Raw genomic sequence first — 21,333 nt, forward strand, 5'->3', positions numbered from 1 at the left:
AACATATTATGTAAACTTGAAATATTTTTATACATATCTTATAAAAGATAAATGATAATCTAAGTTTTCATGCACACGAAAATTTAAAGATTAGAAATATATCATAATTAGTTCAAATATAATTTTACCACAATTATTTTAAATATAATAATTTTATAAAATTTCAAAAAAGTTACCCGTGCATGGCACGGGCTACTATACTAGTCAAAAGATAAAATTGCTCATCTAAATGCATGAATATTTTTTGGGACCATTAGAAACAACACCTTGTGTCTTGGTGTGTTTCAGACCGTCATAAACATGGTCGGCTCAACACTAAATGAGACTTAAAACCAACTTTAAAGTGAATCTTTTTTTTGGGCATTTTTGACTTAGTATTAATGCATGTTTTTTTTGAGCCTTTTTTACTTAATATAAAATTATTTTTGAGGCTTTTTTCTTTAGTAAATTTTTTTAAGGAGACTTAAAGCCCTTGTTTGGGTGGCTTTACCCTTGGGCCGGCCTTAATCATAAATATGCACGCAAAGGAAAAACAAAAACTAAACGCAAACTCAAGATAAATTCTTGTCAATTTGAGGAGATCTTAAATAAGTAATAGTACATGGTACACACTATTAATCTTCCCCGCTCTATTTTCCCACTCAAAAAAAAAATGTAAACTTACATTATTATTTCTCTTTTTTATCTCTCTTATTTCTTTCTAGTCAATCTCTCTTATAACAAAGTGTTAAGAGATATTCCAAAACGGGAGGGAGATATGGGTTAATGGTGGGGGGAGGGAGAGGAGGTGAGGGTGATATGATCCTACTTGGTAGTCAATATGCAATATTTTACCCATTAAAGTAAAAAAAAATGTCACTTGAGAGTTGAGACATCTACATGGAGTTCCGTTTAATGCCAAGAAAGAGAAAATGAAAAAAATGAAATTTACAATGATTGGAATACAAAATAAAGCATATTAAGGAAAAAAAAAAACTCATTTAAGCCTACAAAGTACAAAGAATAAGTGGGTGAAAATGTTATCAAAGAAAAAGAAGAAAAGCAAAGGGACCTACAATGTCGACTTGTTTTGTTGTGGTTGATATGAAAGTTTATGGGCGGAGGAGCAAGATACCAAAAGATATTGACACCACATATTAATCAAAAATCTTAAGACATTAGGTTTATGAGTCATATTTCTTATAAAGTTTTATTCTCATCCAAACTTAATAGCCCGCCGCCAAGCCACAGGCTCTAATACCACTTCGTTATCATAGTCTCACAAACCATCGGGCTCTAATACCACTTGTTGGAGGAGACAAGGAGCCTATGGGTTGAGGAGTAAGACAGATATCGACACCACATCTTAACCAAAAACCTTAAGACATTAGATTTATGGGTAAAATCTCTTATAAAGTCTTCTCTTCACCTAAACGACCCAGTTTGGAAGAGTTTATTTAAGCTTATCTGACAGCATAAGCTCTTATGCCAGTGTTTGAGAGGGCTTATGCAAACAGCTTATGACCTGCCATAAGCTATTTTCAGCTTATTTTCTTAAGCTACTCAGGATAGCTTATGAGAAACAGCTTATGCTTATGTACAACTTATTTTCAATTTATTTTAATAAATTTTTAAAAATAGCTTATGAATAAGCGCTTATGCCATAAGCGTTTATGATCATAAGCGCTTAATTAAGCTGTTTTTCTAAACAGAGCCTTAACCGGTGTGAAACTCTAACTCTGCACTTGAATTCTTAACAATATTAAATTAATGTGTTTTTCAAGTCTAAAAAAATTTGCATTGTGGTTGCCGACTAGGTGATATCAAAGAAAGTGTCAAAACCACCACACAAAATATCAGAGAAACACGTTGACAACCACACCCAATTATTAGCGTCATAGCCTCATAGGCATAGTTACAAAGCTTCCATGAAGGTTTATAATCATTGATCAATAGAAAGCACCTCCATCTTCCCCTCAGTACAAGCTTCCGTATAATCCATAATCCATGGCTGAGGCAGCTCCCAAGAACCGCCACCCAAAAACCTCCACCACCAACCCTGTTACCAACAAGAAGGAAACCACAAACATTCTCCTGGGACGGTTCGAGCTAGGGAAGCTCCTCGGCCATGGAACCTTCGCCAAAGTCCACCATGCCCGGAACATCAAAACCGGCGAAGGCGTCGCCATAAAGATCATCAACAAAGAGAAGATTCTCAAGAGTGGCCTAGTCTCACATATCAAGCGAGAGATCTCCATCCTCCGCCGTGTCCGCCACCCAAACATTGTGGAGCTCTTCGAAGTCATGGCGACCAAGACCAAGATCTACTTCGTGATGGAGTTCGTCCGCGGCGGCGAGCTCTTCAAGAAGGTTGCCAAAGGAAGACTTAAGGAAGAAGTCGCCAGAAAATACTTCCAGCAGTTAATCTGCGCGGTGGAGTTTTGCCACAGCAGAGGAGTTTTCCACCGTGATTTGAAGCCTGAGAATTTGTTGTTAGACTTGGATGGAAACCTTAAGGTTGCTGACTTTGGACTCTCTGCGGTGTCTGATCAAATCAGGCAAGATGGGTTGTTTCACACGTTTTGTGGGACACCTGCTTATGTTGCTCCTGAGGTTCTTGGTAGAAAAGGCTATGATGGTGCTAAGGTTGATATTTGGTCTTGTGGGATTGTTCTGTTTGTGTTAATGGCTGGTTATTTGCCATTTCATGATCTTAATGTCATGGCAATGTACAAGAAGATTTACAAGGGTGAATTTCGTTGTCCTAGGTGGTTTTCCCCTGAACTCACCAAGCTTCTTATTAGGCTTCTTGATACAAACCCTGAAACCAGAATTTCAATTCCTGAGATTATGATGAATCCCTGGTTCAAGGAAGATTTCAAGCAAATCAAATTCTATGTGGAGGATGATAAAGTTTGTAGCATTGATCATGATGATGAGGGATTGCCATTGTTTAATTCAGAGTTCTCAGTTTCAGAATCTGACTCTGAGCTTGAGAGTATTAGAAGGAGGACGAGTCACAATAGTGCTAGTGGTTCTTCATTGCCAAGACCTGCGAGTTTGAATGCATTTGACATAATTTCATTTTCTCAAGGGTTTGATCTTTCTGGGTTGTTTGAGGAAAAGGAAGATAAGGCGAGGATTGTTACCAGCGCTTCAGTGTCGAAGATTATATCGAAATTGGAGGAAATTGCTGAGCTTGTTAGATTTACAGTGAGGAAGAGAGATTGCAGGGTGAGCTTGGAGGGTTCTAGAGAAGGGGTGAAGGGGAAATTGACAATTGCTGTGGAGGTTTTTGAGCTGACACATTCGTTGGTGGTGGTGGAGGTGAAGAGAAAAGCAGGGGATAAAACAGAGTATGAGGAGTTTCTTAACTCTGAATTGAACCCTGCATTGCAGGGTTTGATGATGGAGGAAACTGCAACTTCTAGTTCATTTCATTCTGCACCTGCTGAACCTGAACCTTCTCAACAACGCTCACTTTCTGATTCTGCTATTGACATACCTTCAGATGCTGAATCTTTGCAGTGAAATACCTGAAAAAAATGATAGAGAATAAGAGACAAGAGTATCACATTCTTTTTTTGTTCTGTTTTTTCTATTTGTAGAATCTCTATGGGGTTTCTATTTCTATCTTTCTTTTGTTTTTCACCTAGGACTGTTCTGTTTTTTCTAATAGATGCAATTGTCCTTCTATGATCCAAATGCTGTAAGAAGAAGACTAATTTAATTAAAATGGAATAAATTTGCACACATGTCTTGGCACATTGCTGTGTTACTATTTTTTACATATTTTCATTCTGGATTGCAAGTAGTGAGAAAATAATTTTATGGCGTCAGATCTTTGTTTTAAGAGGGTTTGTTTTGAAATTGATTTTCTTTGGTTGTTTAAGTCTTGGAAGTGCTCTTCTAGGGTAATTCTTATTTTGCCTTGGTTGTTGGCGGCGGTAGAGACTTAGCTTCTAGTTTTGATGTTTTTGAGTTTTTGTTTCTTCATCATGTTTGTAATTTTGTTGTTGATTTCTTACCTAGCTTTCTTTTCAATCGAATAATGTAGTTTGAATTAAGGAAGTTCCTCCAGATTTCTCTTCTTTGATTCATCGTGATGCATTGGCTTCTATACCTGTTTCTTCTTAATAAATGACGTATGTTTCGAAAAAAAAAAAACCATATAGCAATTACTTTTGATTAATTCATTAAGCATACATTTCAATGACTTTAGTCCTCAACTGGTTCCTATTACCTATATGCATTAGCAAGCCATTCTAGGAGAAACTTAGTGCATGTTTATATAAAAGTTGAGTACAATCAGAACAAGTTTTTATCCTAAGCCCTAAAAAGAGTTGGATTCACTCTGTATCTCAAAATTAGAAGTGAGAGGCAAAGATAGATTAATATTCCATGCCCTTCTAAGTTGGTCTGAAAATGTGAGGAGTTATTTCCGAGCATTCATCGTGGCACAACAACAACCTGTTACTGTTAGTATAAGAAATTAGATGCTTCTTCTGAATCTTCTCCAACGAGTTACAGATTGTAAAGGGTAACGAATACCTTTCTCTAGCGTGATGCCTAGGGCTGCTGATTCACGAGTATGTTTTCCATATTTCACTTTGACATATTCCAAAGCAAGGACTAATCAACCCAAGCAGTATATAAGATAAGTCAACAAGAACATTGGTTGACGATAATAATCACATGTGATCTCAATATTGAAGGTTATATATAGTGTCAATTAGCTAAAGAAATAATAAACACTAATGTTTTACTCACATCCTACCTCTACTTCTAAGTGTTAAAGGATATAAACAATTCACACCAAGCTTCTCAAAGGAGGATCTGATCTAGCACTACCATATGTTTGATAAAATATCTGATCTCCACTAATTATAAACCCCCGAGCATGCAATATTGAAAAGGTCATTCATAGGTTGTAATGTGCCCAAGAGAAAATTAAAGATAACATTTATTGTGGCAAACTAGAGCCTTTTTTTTTCATTTTGATTTCTCAAACTCCATGTGATTAAGGTAATTTTTCTTAATTGTTGTCATAACATGTAAAATGAATTTATGTATTTCAAAATAAGAAATCATCCCATGCAAGGATCAAAATAAAAGATACCTAATAGATATATTGCATACTAATGGATAAACACACGATGACAAATTATGTTTCATTCCTATGAACGATAATCGAGCATTTTATCTCACGTAGAAAACGAGTTGAGTAATGAAGAAACTTATGAATTGTAATATCTGAAAAATTCATCCATGCAATTAAAAATATCAAGACTAATAATGAATAAAAAAATGAAGTGGAAAAAATGGAATAATACATGTGGTGCAGACGTGAAGGCATGTTAATGGTATGAGAGATTGACTCAGCAGAAACAAATGGCGCGTCCTAGTTACTACAACGAATTATAGAAAACATATTCGGAAAAATTAAAGTTTCTGTTGTTGTGAGAGCGGAAAATGTGGGTGTGTGATGATGACAGAGAAAGTGAGACAAGAGAGAAAACAACCCAACATTCTGAGACAGAGAGAGGAAGAGAGAGAGAGGGGAAGGGGAAAGAGAAAGGAAAAAACAGAGAGAAAAAGAGACCTGAATCTGATGAAGATGATCGAAGGGAGATTCCTCTAAGATCATCCTGAAAAAGGCAGCAATTCACGTAAAGAATAAAAGGCTTCAAAGAAATTATACCAAACAGTTTCTTTCTTTGAACATTTTGCTGCTTTTTTCTGATTCCGGGTCTCAATTTTTACCCCTTCCCCCATTGCATCATCATCATCATCATCATCATCATTGCCCATTGTTGATTGTTACAGTTTCAACAAAAGGACCATTTGCATGGTAATTCAATGCTTTCTCACCTTTTTGCACCTTTTTACCCTCAAATATATGCTTATTATATATATAATATATACATAGAAAGTTTGCTTGCTAATGGGGTTATTCCTTGTTTCTTCATTCTTATGGTTTTGGTTGGTTTTCAACTTTCATTGATTTTGAATTTGATGATTGGTTTTCTGTGTGGAATATTTTGTTTCAGCTCCCCCACATTGCTGGGAATCATTTGACAGGAAGATATTGAGCTTAGTTATGTCTTTGTGGAGCAAAAGGTTGTAATGAAGAGATTAAATTATACAAAAATGAGGGACCCTAATGTGATCTTTGGACCTAAGAGCTACAAATATTTTTGCTTTCCACTGTAGCATCCAAGTTTAGCCTCGGTTGTGCATTTCTGCAGCTGCTAAAGACATATCATACTGATACAGCTTAAAGAGATATAGATTGTCTCTAACAAGGTGACACTCACTGCCTTCAAACTACTATGGAAAGTAAGTGGGATCCGTTTGGAATATGGCTCAGAGTTTATGTTGGATTGATTTCTCTGTCAGGAATTCGACAGTGTTGGTCTCTGAATGATGAAGGTGATTTTCATGGATTGCCCCTTTCATTTACTCACCCTTTGCAGTGAATAATTATGGAATGCATTTCTTGTATCTTGATGTGTGGTTTTTTTGCTGTTGCATGTGGAATGGAACTTGCAGGATTGGCTTTGTTGGAATTTCGGTCAAGGATAACTTCTGATCCTTATGGTGCTCTGGCAAATTGGAATCCAAATGATTGCAACCCTTGCAAGTGGTTGGGTGTTCTTTGTGTTGATGGTAAAGTGCAAATGCTGTAAGTTTCTTTGCTTTCCTCCTTTTAAGTTTTCCACTAAGACAATATATATTCATCTGAAGACAGTGCTGATTTGCTTATAAGATTTTGTGTCTTACTGCTACTTCTTGTAGAGACTTAACTGGGCTATCATTGGAAGGAACATTGACTCCTCATCTTGGGAAACTTAATCACCTAAAATATCTGTAAGGATTCTTCTCAATGTTCCTGTGCCTCCCCCAACCCTCCAAACAAAAAAAAGATATTCTTTATCTACCTTTATGTCCAAAGTAAAACACCTTATGGTGAAGCTTATAAACTAACTGTCCTAATTGGAAAATAGTTTAAAGTTGAAACATGAAAAGCTCTGATTGAATTCTTTGTCATATTGAAACAAAAAAAGCAGTTTAGTTGAATTATAATAGTAATTTATATTCCATTACATTTCTAATTCAGATATGCTCCCATTTATTACTGTGAAATAGTGTGTTATGCAAGAACAATTTTGTGGGCAACATTCCCAAAGAACTTGGAGACCTGGACAAGCTTGAGCTATTGGATTTAAGGGAAAATAACTTGACTGGAAGTGTCCCTGGAGAAATCAGAAGGAAAATATTGTTGAAACAATTGTAAGTTAGGCCTATATTAATTTTTGTATTTTGTTAGGCTTCGGGGTTTATATTCAGTGAAATATTGTTTTAACTCAGGTTGGTTCGTAACAATAAAATTGAAGGCAGTGTTCCCCAAGAACCCGGAAATATCAGATTGCCCTCCAAATCTCTATTTGTTGACAATTATTCATCACCTCTAGCAAGTTTATTTCTCCGCAAGAATCGAAAGTTTGCTCACTAGTAAGCACATCTTTATATTCCCCCCTGGCTGTGTGGCTGTATCAAACTTGTAACTTGTAATGGCATCATCCACTGGGATTGTCTTAATTTCTTGTATCTTTTATGGTTTACAATAGTGATTGAGTTTCCAATTTTTGACCTTTTGATCCATGGTGTGAACAGTGTGTGGTATAGTGGTTTCAAGCAATGGAACAAGATAGATTCATTGGCTATTCCAATTAAAGGAGCAGTTATAAAATACCTCAACGCCTTGGCACTGCCACTGTGTGTATATAACTTTCTGCCCCATCTCAATCTTAATATGTAAATATGTTTTGTTTGCTTGTTGTGTTTAACTTACTAAAATTTTCTGCTTCTATTTGAAGGTTCAAGCGAGGACAGGCTACATATGAAGAGAATTTGTATGACAATCTGCCTAGTGAGTGGAGAACCTTGATTGATTTTGCGGTCTGAGAAATTGAAAAATATGCTTTTAATTGACTTTCAAAACATCCCTTGAATCTTGTAGGTTCTGAAAAGTCAGAGATTGTCCCCAACATATCAAATCTAGTCAATTCTGCACGTCGTAAGTTACTCGACCAGTCCAGTAACCTTGCTGCTGCACCTTATACCGGTGGGCCTGCAGTACCGATAAGTGCTGTTCCAGTTACCCTGAGTAGTGGAGCTTTCCCAGCTGTGCCAGATGCCAGTAAGAAACAAATTGAGTCACCTGCATCACTGCCTCCACCTTCTCATTCTCCACATGATACTTTTAATCAGAGAAGTCAACAAAATTCAGCTAATGGTGCACCAGGAGAGTTATGGAAGTATATTATTATTATCTCTGGTGTGTTATTGTTAATCATTGTTATTGTGGTCATACTTTGCGTTTGGAGAAAACGAGCAAAAGTAATAAAGCCTTGGAAGACAGGAATCAGTGGGCAGCTGCAGAAAGCGTTTGTAACAGGTAATATTCCAATAAGTGAATCAAAACTACATGCTGAGTTGAAGATTTGATTTGAAAAAAGTGGACCTGCTATTGAACATTTATGTCCTGTCTATTGAACTTATTAGCTGATGTATATTTTGTTCAAAGATATAAAATGAAAGTCTGTGTTAAACATACACTCAGTTTTTAACTGAAATGTGTTTATGCTACTTAGAATTTGGAAGATTAGTTCTTAGTTTACATTCTTCAAACATGTTTGTAAGGGAATATTTAATTTGTTGAGCATAACAAAAAAACTATTCGAGTTTAGAGCATCATTAGCCTCATTTGGAAGAGCATATTTGAGCTTCTTTTAGTATTAACGTTTTATGTAATTGTTTGGAAGAGCTTATGTAAATAGCTTATGACTTATCCATAATCTGTTTTGAGCTTATTTTCATAAGCTCCTTAAATTAGCTTATCAGTTAGCGCTTATACCTACCTAAAACCTATTTTTAGCTTATTTCAATAAGCTTCTCAAATTAGCCTATGAATAAGCGCTTATGCGATGAGCACGCCATAAGTGCTTGTTCAAGCTGATTAGCCAAACACACCCTTGAGATTTCTGAAAAAAAGAAATTGATTGAAATAAAATATTGATTAAAAGAAATCAACAGAATTCCCATTTTCTTACTGATTTTTAAATGCCTTAGTATTGACCTCCCTCATTTATGTTCTTTAGCCTATAAGAATGTCATTGATTACTTGCAGAATCATACCATAAATCCATAAATCAATTATGTCTAAACTCTCTTCTTTAAGTTATTATCTCAGTCAATCACTTTCATCTAATGCCACATGTATGCTTACTTCAGTTAGAAATTCCTATTAACTGCTATCTGGGCTTGTATGAAATCTAGGGGTTCCCAAGTTGAACCGAGCTGAGTTGGAGACAGCCTGCGAAGATTTCAGCAATATCATTAATAGTTCTGATGAATATACCATATACAAAGGAACACTTTCCAGTGGAGTAGAGATTGCTGTTGATTCTACTACCGTTACTTCTTCACAGGATTGGTCAAAGAACATGGAGAAGGCCTATCGGAAAAAGGTGTTCTGCTTCTTAAGTCAATATTAAATTAAGAGTCCCAATTCGAGGAACTCAAAGTTCTAAAACTTAACTGTTGCTAATGTTGTTTCTTACATACTTCAGATTGCTACTCTGTCACGTGTTAACCATAAGAACTTTATCAATCTTATTGGGTACTGTGACGAAGAAGAACCATTCACGAGGATGATGGTGTTTGAGTATGCTCCAAATGGAAGCTTATTTGAGCACCTTCATGGTAACACACTTCATTTAATTTATTACTTTGCACATAGCTGATCTGAGTCAATCAAAGGCTCAAGTTTTCTGTACAAAAAAAAAGAGGCTTCAGTTCTGAATTTTGTTTTCTTTTCAGTCAAGGAAGTTGAGCATCTTGATTGGACTGCAAGAATGAGGATTATTATGGGCATGGCTTATTGTCTTCAGTACATGCATCATGATCTGAATCCACCAGTATCTCATTCAAACCTTAATGCAGTTTCTGTATTATTAACTGATGACTTTGCTGCCAAGGTATGCAGTGCACATATCTATTCTCTTTTGTTTGCTTTTATTATGTATCAGGCACCATGTGATATATCTCAATTCTTTTGCACTCTCAGATTTCAGAGATCAGTTTCAGCACTGATTTATTATCACCAGTCAACACACCTGAGGACGAATCAAAGAAATCCGAGCTGCCGCCCCAATCCGATCCTGATACCGATGTCTATAACTTCGGAACACTGTTACTTGAAATCATTTCTGCAAAACTACCTTACTCTGAAGAACAAGGCCACCTAGTGAAATGGGTATGTTTGAAATTTGCATCCCATCCCCCTCTTGTCCCCGATCAAGATACTCTCAATTGTAAAAAAAAAATTGATCATGTCAGCTTTCACTATCTTACCATTGATTTGATTTTCTTTTATTTCTTTAATTATTAAACACATCAATATCAGTGGTGAGATGGTGAAACTTCACATGATCAAGTTTTTTTACAATTAAGAGGATCTCTTTCCCTCTTGCTCTTGGGTTACTTTGTGTCCCATCCGCCTCTGACCGGTTCAATAGCACCGGTTTTGACCCTCGATTTGACTGGTTCTGAGGTCTACTGTTTTTCCCTTCAAATGGACCGATCACTTGACCGATTACCGATTCAACCAGTCGGATCGGCTGGTCCGGTCTGGTTTTCAAAACATTGATTTTAACTATAACTTTATTGTTGCATGCCTCATAATGAACAATTCCTCATCTACTTCATAGGCTGCTGAGTACCTGAATGATAAGAGAAGCATCGGCTATCTAATTGATCCAACACTGCAGTCCTTCAAAGACAATGAACTTGATGTCATCTGTGAGGTGATCCAAGATTGTCTTCAACCTGACCCAAGGTTAAGACCAACAATGAAGGACATAACTTCCAAATTGAGGGAAGTGCTTTGTATATCACCTGAGCAAGCAGTTCCAAGGCTTTCTCCACTCTGGTGGGCTGAACTGGAGATCCTTTCAGGGGAAGCCACTTAAGTTCTATGTGACTCTTCTTTTATGTGTTGTAACTTGTAAGTCAAGCCTCTCTCTAACATATGTCAAGGTGGCAGAGTATTATATCTTTCTGATAATGCTGTGTGGTATTTGCTACTCAAATTCTTTACTTCTTTGATTCTATTTGTTCTTTTGTGTGATTAATACCATAGGTATTCTTGTCCCAGTGGAAGATTGTTATCATTTTGCAAGTTGGGGTGTATTGTAAATTGTACTTTTGTTGATGATGCTTGGGATGTAAAATATCTTCACATATTATTATTACTGCTATACTTGTCCCATATAACATGCAACTTATATACAGGTCTATTCAATTATCAATGAAACTAGACAATCTATTGTGTTTTCTTTTCTTTTTCAAACCACAATAAAAGAACATCTATTTAAAATAATAATAGTCTTTTATTGAGTTTTATTCTGTGCATATTAGCAAAATTGTCCCATTATCAATTATAAGGCTAATATATTTGAGCAATGTAAATTGTAAAGGGTGACAAACTATTTGAAACCATTGAGCGATTTGGATAATTTTGACCTAGAAAACAACCAATATAGAAATTAGAAAAGGGAGACATAAAAAACAACCAATATAGAAAATAGAAAAGGGAGACATAAAAAACAATCAGGTTAAGTTTTAAAACATGTAGTTTAGTCTTAAATAATTTAAAAACAACCAATAAAGAAAAGGGAGACATAAAAAAGTTTTCATAAATAGCTCCTAAAAATTGGTTACAGTTACCATCAAGACCAACAATTGAATTAAGCAGAGCTTCTTGTTGTTCTGGACCACAAAAAGGAACGACCAATGAAATAGGTGAAGGATGAGTTACAAACTTACAATATTAGTTCAACCACAACTCCACAAGCCTGCATTGCATCAAATCAAAGAATTAGATGCTCAAGAAATCAGAGATTTGTGCTGAATGTACATACTGTTACACATTGGCGTGCATTTTCTAACAATTTGAATTTAGAAAGAAATTTATTCATGAGCTAAACAAAAAACTTAGACTTGTTTTGGGCCAAATTCTGATAACCGGCACAGGATCCAAGGGCCTAAGATGAGACGTCAACATTGGGCTGAGTTCGGACCTAATACTTCAAGGCCCAAATTTGAATTCAAGTTGCTAAAAAAAAATTGAAATCATACGACAACATTGATTTCTCAACAAAAAAAATCAACGATTCTAATAACTCAATTTACATTGTGAAGTGACTTCCTCACTTTAAAAAAGTTAAATCTCTAAGATCTACAAATAGTTAACGTAATTAATGGATTAAAATAAAAAATTTAGGTAGACACTTTATTTGCTATAGTCTTCCTCATGTGTTCTCTTGATATTCTCTTAAAATGTCTTCTACATGCACCCCTGTCGAGATTTGCCTTACACTTTAGATCCACTTTGCATTGTCATGCTCTGCCTTGCTTTGTCCTGCTATGTCTTGCCAAACTTTGGTTAATATGAGCATTTGGATTGATTTAAATAATGGTTTGTTATAATATTAGAGTGAATAGCTGAGCAAAATTCATCTTTTAAGGTAATTGTCTTTCGCGTCATGAAACACAATTGCTTCCTATTTTTCTCCTTCTTGTGTTTCGTAGAAGTTCACGCAACCATATACATAAATTCTCTTAGGTCCATTAGTATCTTAGAAATGCTCGTAGGCCACAGAGTGTGCAATCAGAGCTTGTTTAGTTAGATTATAGATGCACTATTTTCAGCCTCTATCGATAAATAGTTGCATTTGGCAATGCTATCTTATTATCTTATTACTCTTTACAAATTTTAGTCAAGGAGTAGGTCGAACACACGTCACTTACAAAGTTCAAATTCAATTATTGTAGCTAGCAGTTTCCCTTTACATGTGAATGCAAGTGTATCAATGTAAATTCTCACTAGATTTGAGTAAATATCTCAACCTTGAAAGAGATATTCTTTCTTAATGTTTTAAAATTCAGATCATATATTGATATAGTGAAATTTCTAAGTCAATAGTTTGATTCATGATTAGTTAATTACAATTGAATTGTAGTTGATCGAGTTAGATGATCTTGAAATTAACTTCAAATCAATGCATATAGTCTATCAATATTTTAATTATTTCATCCGCACGATTACATCTTCTTTTTTTTTTTTAAAAAAATTGTCCATTGTTTCAAAGTCTTTCAAAATTCTGATAGAATGTGAATGTTAGAAAAAACACGTCTAAGATGATTTTTAAATCATTAGATATATTATATAAAGATAATGTCTTTTTAATAAATTATTATATTGGTTTTGTGTTCCTGTTGAAAGAAAAAATTCTCGCTGAATATACAACATACTTATCGTAAGGTTTTTGGGCCATATCCAATTATCCATCATTGCCCAATACTCTCCCACACCTATATACAACATTACAACTATTTTGGCTTTGCGCTTTTACAACCTATTAAGCGGTATCAAAGCCGAAATAACCTCACAACAAGATAGAAAAAAGCCTAAGAAAGAAGAGAAATGAAAAGAAGACAGAGAAAAATAAAATGAGTTCAAAAAAAAAACTATCAACTAAAATCAAATCATGGATTTATGAAACTCAAGTTAAGATAGAGTGAATACAATCTCACTCACAAATGACATCTGATATTCTGCTTGAGTAGACAAGCCTAACTCGACCAATCCAGTTTGACTTGAGAGAGAGTGCTGAAACAAAAACATGTCCCACATGTAATAATATATTAAGGGGCATTTTCTCTGGTACAAGCAAAAAAATTCTGGGTCAAATACATGAGTGACATGTACCAATAGGAAAATTACACCTGGATTATTTAATAATAATATCATGGACTTCTTTAAACTCTAAATCAACCCAATAGATTTATTGTAATTATATACTAACCCCAGAACCTTATTGCACACCTCTTCCACTCTCTTCTCCTCCTAGCACCTCCCTTCGAACTCCGGCTACCGACCAACCTCCGGACGTCTTCATCTCCGTCCAACCATCGCGGCGGCGGAGGGTTAGAATGTTACAAAAAATTGCAGAAACAGATCTAAGAAGCCACTCAGGCCTCAGCATCGCCACTGCCACCGCGGCGGTGGAATCCGACCCAGATAAAACGGGTTGTAAGAGAGATTCAGCATTTTCAAGGTGGTTAAGATCCGAGTGAAGGAGGAATGGTACCTTTTAGAAGGTTTGAGAGTAAGGACAGGACCTCGATGCTCTGGAACGTTTGGTTGATGGAGGTGAGGTTAGGGAGGCGGCAGAGGATCGACGCAATGAATGGGCTAGCGATGTTGGTGTCGGAGAGGTCGACCGCCGTGGCGGAGTCACATTTGACGCCGTACCAGTTGTTGTTGCAAGGGATGGTGTCTCGTTAATTCTTCCATGCCAGAAATTTCAGAAATCTCCTTCAAGGTTGACATGGCAAATCTCCCTCTCTGTGTGAAAAAGGGATTAAAGTATTGTACGGTGATGAAGAGGTGGTTTGGCTGGAATTTGATTCTTAGTATTTGGTTATGGGTGGTTTGGGGATTACTGTTGATGATGGATTGGGGGTGGATGGGTCCGGGAATTGGGAATCACTGTGTTTTACATACATAATTATTAAAAAGGGTGATGACATATTTAGTAAGCTAAAATTTAGGTGGGTGATAACGTAAATAGTGTAAAAAAATCTAGTCATCACTCGTTATATTACATGTTTATGTATTACTGGTACACCTCACTCCTGTAGCCTACACTCATCTGAATTTATGGGTATCCAAGCTTGCACCATACTAAGGGGAGTACACATGTCTATAACTTTAAATGTTCTAAATCCAATTGCCTTAATGTTTTTGGGACCAGACACACAACACTCATCGTCTAGCCCAAAGCGAAAATTTTGGGCTAGCACTTCCAAATTCATCAATCATGTACTCTTTTTGTAAAGAATTTATGTGAAAATGTTTGACCCTCGCTAATGAACTATCAAGTATAGAGTACAACTAATAGCTATGAGATTAATTCTTCGTTTCACGTTTAGTGCACTTAGCGGTAAAAGGTTGACTAGTGAATTTTTTCTATTCATAAGAGTTGAGATTTGAACGCACAACAAACTTACTTCAGGAACGAAGTGCTGAACCATTACGACAATCCAGTTGGTTAAAAGGATGTTTATGTCAATTTAATATTTTTTTAAAAAATATCTTTGTTATAATGGCTAAATCAAGTGCCAATAACTCACGTTTTTAATGAAAATTATTGAGGGGCCATCGTAGTTGAAGTTAATGCCAACAACTATGGTTGGGTCTATTTAAAGTTTAAACACTTTTTTAAGAAATAAGTTATAAAAAATAGATACATTTAGAACCTTATAAAAGTATTAACGTTATTTAGTATTTCTTCGATACATCGGAAAACTAGCAAACTAACAAATTTAACGTAAAAAGAATAGATTATTTAATATTGAAGAACTAGTGAGAATAATATAAAATTATTAAAAGGACTTCATAATAATGATTGATGAGTATTTTTTTGGTATAATGACAGTACTTTAAGAGTATTGGTTTAAAAACTAAAAATTAAAAAAAAAGGCATCAAACATATATATGAAATGTATATTTGAATTAACGTACTTTAAAAGTTTTGTTTTTTCAAAATTAATCCTAAACCAAACATGCGTTAAAAATTGAAAAAAGTTAATTTTTACTATTTATCTTTTTTTTTGTAACAAGCATCACATTTGATACTAATAAAACCTAATTTAAAACAAATTTTCTAATAAGAGTTTTAAGAAAAAATGGAATATTTAATTAATTTTATTATGAATTAATAGGAGTAACTTTTAATTTGAAATTCTAAGTTCCGTACAATTTGGTTTCCCAATTCCTCAGTATAATAATGACATTATTTCAGTCGTACATTCATTCTTCAGTCAACATATGGACTATGATTATCAACATCAATACTCTACAACTCTCCAATGAAACATCCTAAAAGTACGTCCAAACAGTATGAAATTAAACTAATCCCATATGATAATGATGATAATGATATATCTCTCACTCATTGTATATAATAATTATGCGAATAGTATAATTTCTGTCCCAAAGATTTAAGTAAAATTAAGCAGATAATACCCTTGGCAAATTGATATATAAAAAACACACTTCCTGTGTGCTTGTTATAAGACATGATTCTCCTTTATGGGTCATTAGTCAAGTAATGCTTAATGTTGCAGTATTTTATAGTTATAGATCGCTAGGTGTATGTATATATGTCAGATTGTCACTAATGTAATGCTATATCTACTACTTCTTAATCTTCCACAACTGTAGCTAAATAACCGCCAATTACACATCGACACGTGTCCTGCTTTTACTTACTTTTTTTTCCTTGATCGATAGGGCCAGAACGACGTCGTTCTCCATTCATCTCTGTTCTCATGAACCCTAAGCTGGCAATCACGTGTTTGCTCTCCCCTTCTACCCACTCCATCGTACCATTCATCATCTTCCGTTTCTCTTCCGCCTCCATTCGTGCATAACTTTTCTTTGATTTGTCTCTTCTACGGCAGTACCAACGTCACATATATCACGCGTTCCAGCCAAGATCGACGTCACCCTGACCAGAAGATCTGCTTTCCACGATCCGCGGCTTCTTCTCATGGCTTCTCCGGTGATGGCTTTCACGTCAACCCTTCAACCATTTCGTGGGTAAGCTTCGGAACAGTTCTCCATTGATCTTGAACTCACTGTAGCTTAGCACATCTCTTACGTTTCTTCCTGATTTCGTCCTTTATTTGAATTTTTTATCTGATAGTTTTGATTAGATTGAGGGATTTGGTACTTGCTTTGCAACCATTACCTATGGTTAGATTGGGTTCATTAGTTACTCATGCATCTGTTATTTCCATTCTGATATGCATCTGTCATTTCCACTCTGATTTGAAGTTGGGATTAGGTTTTTAGGTCTAGGGTTATAGGTGGATTGCACAACCTATTCTCCTTTGAATTTTTTATCAGATCCCCTTGCCTATAAATTCTCACACAACCCTCACTCCAGCACCATTTCCATTGTGTGTGTTAGTTAGTAATTTAGCATTTCTATCTGGTGTGTGTTAGTAACTTAGCAGTTCAAGTCACAGTAGTACAACTCAAACCATATGTTTAATTGTTCTAACCTTTTCTTTGTATGTCTTTTACAGCTGGGACAGAATTGCAGAGAAACTGAGTTTCATGTTGGTCTTTGGAGATTTAGTGTGGATTGGTATGACTCAATGCAGGAAGAGAACTGTTCAAAAAATGTGGAAGTCTGTGATACATGGCAAGTCCTTGCAGGTTAGGTTTCTGTATTTTGAAGATTTACTATTATTTCTAAAATTTTGGTTTTGTTCTAAAGCTATATATGTTTTTCAATGGCAAGTCCTTGGCAGGTATTGTTTTTCAATGCAGACGCTTAAGGATGATTGAGGGGAGCTCAAAGTTGCAAAGCCCTCTCTCAGTCCTTCTCTCCCTTGATTTCCTTCTATATGTATATATGTTATCCCAGAAGATTTCTTATAACTGGTGCATGTATTTATGTAAACTCATACTCACAACATCTTTGGAAGAAAATGATTGTGAATATAACCTGAAGGAAACCAATTCAATGATTTGAAAGGCTTTAGTTAAATTACTTAATTTCAAAGCTGGGACATAGAAATATATAGGGAATGTTTAACATTGGCATGGTATAGCATTGGCAGATTCACTTACATGTTAGTAATACAATTTTCTTATGATGCAAAAGTCTGTTTCTATTTGCTTCAAATAATTACAAATGTTTTAGACATTATAGAGAAATGTCTAGGGGTGTAAGAGGGCTTATCTTCTTTTGAAACTCTCTTTAGCTTCAAGCATAGGTTCTTACAATTTTGTGCTACTTCAATTTCTCTGTTCTTGAGGAGTATTGGTACATGGGCACATGAACTTATCAAGAGAAAAGAAAAAGGGGATTGGAGTAGGGGATGCTTCTATTCTGTATCTTCTGGCTTCTAACTCTTCATTGTATGAGCTAGCCTTGAATTTATCTTTGTTTCAAATGGATTGTTCCCTTGGTGAAGGTAGAAGATTTTGAAGCCTTTGTGGAGAGTGAGCAATCACTCTATGACCGTCTCTTGGTGAAGTAGTTTTAGCTACAGCAACAATATTTGAACAATCATCTACTTCACCAACTGAGTCATGAGAGTAGTTTTAGCTATAGCAGACTTTTTCTTTACTATAGGTAAGGGGGATGTCAAAAGAGTTGTGTTTTATGAGAGTAGTTTTTGAAACAGATTGCAAGTTAGTGGAAAAATAACTCCTATTTCTATATTTTATACTAACCTATCACTTCTTTCTTTCTGAGTCGTGGACAGCTATTGATTGCTTACATCTATTACATAGTCTCTATATTATTGTTTAGTTATGGTCTACCAATAAAATAGCATGAATTTAAAGCTTGATATTGTTTTTTTCTCTCTTGGCCCCTTTATTTTTATTCTATAGCCTCTTTATTTCTAATTTTGAAGAGATGAGTTCTGATCTGTTGCTGAGAAATTCTCTGATGGTTTTATGTTTTATTGTGCAAGACAATAAAGAGAAAATAGCGAATTCATCAAAAGTTTAAAGTGCTGTCACGGAGCAACTGAACGTTGTAGTTTTAGTTTTTTATAGTCAATGTCAATCCTCAGACAGTTTGTTTCTAATTAGTGACTTCTATTATGTTCATTGGTGGATGCATGCAATCGTTCTACTCATCCTAGAGGAGGACTTTTATGTAATTCAAGGTTAAGATGAACATTTGTAATGGAGATGTGGATCAAGTTATCTAAGGGGGGCATGCAATATCAAATTCCAATTGTCATTGTTAGTAACAGATTCAAGTGTTTTTTTTTTTAAAAAATATATAAGTAGTCTTTACTGAGATGTTTAGCATTTTTATGTGACATGGTTTTTTTGTTAGTATTATTCACTATAGCCTTTAAATAGGCTAATAACGGCTGGGAGGTTACAAAGTTTTTTTTTTTAAAGGGAAAGGGAGGTTACAAAGTTAAAACAGATAAAACATCCTAACTTTCTCCTAAAGTTTAGGCTATGTGCTAAATCATACAACTGACCACTTACACATGACAAAGACTAAAACAATAAAATAAAACTGATAAATAATTATCTAACATTTTTCACACCTCAATAATATTTACACTTTATATTTCTCTCTTCTTTTCTCATGACAATTCTCATTTCTCTTTCTTTTTCATTCTTACTTACAATTTTAGTAAGTACAGAAACATTTATATCTGTTACCTATGTATTGGATGACCACTTTTTATTTCTTAATGCTATATAGGTCTATAACAATGGTGGTAGAAGTTGGATTGAAGAAAAAAAGAGTAAAGGATAGATATGAAGTTTAAGCCCATGAATAACAAAGTTCTAGATTTAGGAAACAACTCATTATACCTTTGGTGGGTGTTCCTTTTCTTCAAAGTTGATATAATGTTTATCTTCTGGTTTTCTATTGTCACTTGAGTAAAAAACTATTAACGTAACTATTTAAAAATGTGAAACATTTTTAGTAATGTATAAATAAAGATCGCTTGGAAGTGCAAATTTTTTGTGGAATATTAAACTCATGATATCACTGTCACCTTCCCAACATCAACACCTGGGAGTTTCAGTTTAATTTAGCAAGATGTGGTCTAGACTAATTATAATTGGAATCATTCCTTTTGGCCTCTTTCCATAATTATTTATGTGTTTAGAAAAGGATTCGGATATGCAATATGTTCCTATCCTAAGCTGGGTCTCAAATGGTTTCTTATGTATCTACTGTTTGAGTCTGATGTTTTGGTTTATTTTGGTCTCTACCATGAGGGGAGTGTTTTCATGGTTTTTCTCTCTATCAATATATGTTTTAGTTGTAAAAAATTAACTATCCGCTTGCTTAACTATCCATCATTTGAAATTCAATTTTAATTATAAATGAGATGTCATTCTTCTCAACATCAAAGGTTTTTAACATATACCATTTCCAATGCTATTTGGTTTATCCTAAAATGATTATATTAATCTCTTCCATTTTATAAATCATATTAACTTAATTTTATAAAAGGTTCATAGAATTAGTTTATTAGTTTATAAGAATAAATTCATAACTGTTTCTCTAAATCACCCTCATTTAAAAGAATACTAATACCAATTTAATTTATGTGATATTTTTCTTTCTCCATATTACTGTCTACTTTCTTTATAACCTACTTTGATAGAAAATAAAAGACCCTAATTCTAGAAGGATCGAAAACATATTTAAGTCTTATTTACATTTAAGTTACAGAGTAAAAAGCGCTCATGGAGTATAGAGTTTTTAAAAAAATATTTTCATATTAGGTATGGGGTTTGTATGAAAATATTTTCATATTAAAACTAATAGAAGAATAAATTTTGTTATACTTGAATTTCTTTGATTCATAATTTTTATTAAATATTTTAGAAGAAAAAACTTATGAAAGAAATAATGGATGTGAAGAAAATTTTCTGTTATCATTGCTCTTTACTCCTTTAGTGGTTTGAACTCATGGAATAATGTGTTGTTGACACTTCTTATTCACATCCACTTTAGACATATAGTAAGAGAAAATAGAGAAATGTATAAAAATGAGATAGAAAAGAAAGTGAGATATGAATAAATCATTACTCTTGGATATGTGTATAAATATTTTCTTTTAGTTTCAAATATCTCCCTCATAGTCTAATATGTTATTACATTTCAGCCAATTTTTCATCTTTTACAATAAAGATTGCGCCAAATTACAAGTCGATAGAGGAGACAAACACAATTAACATTTGAAACTCATATAATTCAAATATATAAGAAAGATAAAATATTTAAAGATAAAAATAAGATAATAATGGTATATAAGTGTTTGACTAATTAAAATTGTATGTCTTAGTAAATACATCATTGTATTATTCACATATATCAAATACTCAATAATTTTAATTAACAGTGGAATTCGTAAAAAATTATTCGTGCATCGCACGAACAAACGGGAATAATACTAGTACTATATAGGTTGGACGTCGTCGTCATTCATGAAATAATAAAAAAGAAGCCTAATTCTTTGAAAGATTCTTTGGAGTTTAACATATTGTGAGATGTCAACTCTAATGCATATGTCAGGACAAAATCCACTCCATATGTTTATAGATTTTATAATCTCCATTTGATAGGCACCACTGTTTTTCATTATTTTTCACGTTATTTTGTCTATGCCAAATTATAAAAGATATACGGAAAATTCTATTAGTAGTGC

The 21,333-nt window shown here is 34.4% G+C and overlaps 3 protein-coding genes and 1 long non-coding RNA gene across 6 annotated transcripts; 3 read left to right on the top strand and 1 right to left on the bottom strand.

Moving 5' to 3' along the window:
* Positions 1-1,820: 1,820 nt before the first annotated feature.
* Positions 1,821-3,771, top strand: LOC130713927 (CBL-interacting serine/threonine-protein kinase 12-like). The gene has a single exon (XM_057563755.1). It carries the CDS (start codon positions 1,987-1,989, stop codon positions 3,508-3,510), a length of 1,524 nt encoding a protein of 507 aa, XP_057419738.1. The 5' UTR covers positions 1,821-1,986; the 3' UTR covers positions 3,511-3,771.
* A 1,723-nt stretch (positions 3,772-5,494) lies between these two features.
* LOC130713664 (protein MALE DISCOVERER 2-like) lies at positions 5,495-11,380 on the top strand. 3 transcript variants are annotated; one of them, XM_057563448.1, is made up of 15 exons: positions 5,495-5,830; positions 6,030-6,411; positions 6,532-6,664; positions 6,778-6,849; positions 7,129-7,272; positions 7,351-7,494; positions 7,657-7,758; positions 7,860-7,912; positions 8,003-8,440; positions 9,322-9,512; positions 9,615-9,747; positions 9,865-10,022; positions 10,112-10,300; positions 10,755-11,050; positions 11,186-11,380. In XM_057563448.1, the coding sequence occupies exons 2-14, from the start codon at positions 6,312-6,314 to the stop codon at positions 11,013-11,015; spliced, it is 2,118 nt and encodes a 705-aa protein (XP_057419431.1). In that variant the 5' UTR covers positions 5,495-5,830; positions 6,030-6,311; the 3' UTR covers positions 11,016-11,050; positions 11,186-11,380. The 3 variants fall into 3 exon arrangements, with proteins under 3 accessions (XP_057419431.1, XP_057419430.1, XP_057419432.1); XM_057563449.1 differs by having other exon boundaries at positions 5,496-5,830; positions 6,030-6,285; positions 6,379-6,411; positions 10,755-11,380; XM_057563447.1 differs by having other exon boundaries at positions 10,755-11,380.
* A 1,979-nt stretch (positions 11,381-13,359) lies between these two features.
* Positions 13,360-14,850, bottom strand: LOC130712084 (uncharacterized). The gene is made up of 2 exons (XR_009010853.1): positions 13,914-14,850; positions 13,360-13,768 (listed from the first exon to the last, which is right to left on the bottom strand). It is a non-coding gene; the product is annotated as an uncharacterized LOC130712084 (long non-coding RNA).
* Positions 14,851-16,310: 1,460 nt separating this feature from the next.
* LOC130716192 (uncharacterized) lies at positions 16,311-17,680 on the top strand. Its single transcript, XM_057566394.1, has 3 exons — positions 16,311-16,714; positions 17,206-17,338; positions 17,424-17,680. The coding sequence occupies exons 1-3, from the start codon at positions 16,665-16,667 to the stop codon at positions 17,655-17,657; spliced, it is 417 nt and encodes a 138-aa protein (XP_057422377.1). The 5' UTR covers positions 16,311-16,664; the 3' UTR covers positions 17,658-17,680.
* The last annotated feature ends 3,653 nt before the right edge of the window (positions 17,681-21,333 follow it).

This window comes from Lotus japonicus, chromosome 4 (genome assembly GCF_012489685.1).
Source record: "Lotus japonicus ecotype B-129 chromosome 4, LjGifu_v1.2".
Classification (NCBI taxonomy): domain Eukaryota; kingdom Viridiplantae; phylum Streptophyta; class Magnoliopsida; order Fabales; family Fabaceae; genus Lotus; species Lotus japonicus.

Bases quoted from the DNA above. Each gene is read 5' to 3' on its own strand.
- LOC130713664 (XM_057563447.1), top strand. From the start codon at position 6,312: ATGGAAAGTAAGTGGGATCCGTTTGGAATATGGCTCAGAGTTTATGTT. The intron at 7,273-7,350 runs GTAAGTTAGGCC...GTTTTAACTCAG, and splicing joins AAAATATTGTTGAAACAATT to GTTGGTTCGTAACAATAAAA. The intron at 9,513-9,614 runs GTGTTCTGCTTC...TACATACTTCAG, and splicing joins AGAAGGCCTATCGGAAAAAG to ATTGCTACTCTGTCACGTGT.
- LOC130716192 (XM_057566394.1), top strand. From the start codon at position 16,665: ATGGCTTCTCCGGTGATGGCTTTCACGTCAACCCTTCAACCATTTCGT. The intron at 16,715-17,205 runs GTAAGCTTCGGA...TGTCTTTTACAG, and splicing joins ACCCTTCAACCATTTCGTGG to CTGGGACAGAATTGCAGAGA. The intron at 17,339-17,423 runs GTTAGGTTTCTG...TTCAATGGCAAG, and splicing joins TACATGGCAAGTCCTTGCAG to TCCTTGGCAGGTATTGTTTT.
- LOC130713927 (XM_057563755.1), top strand. From the start codon at position 1,987: ATGGCTGAGGCAGCTCCCAAGAACCGCCACCCAAAAACCTCCACCACC.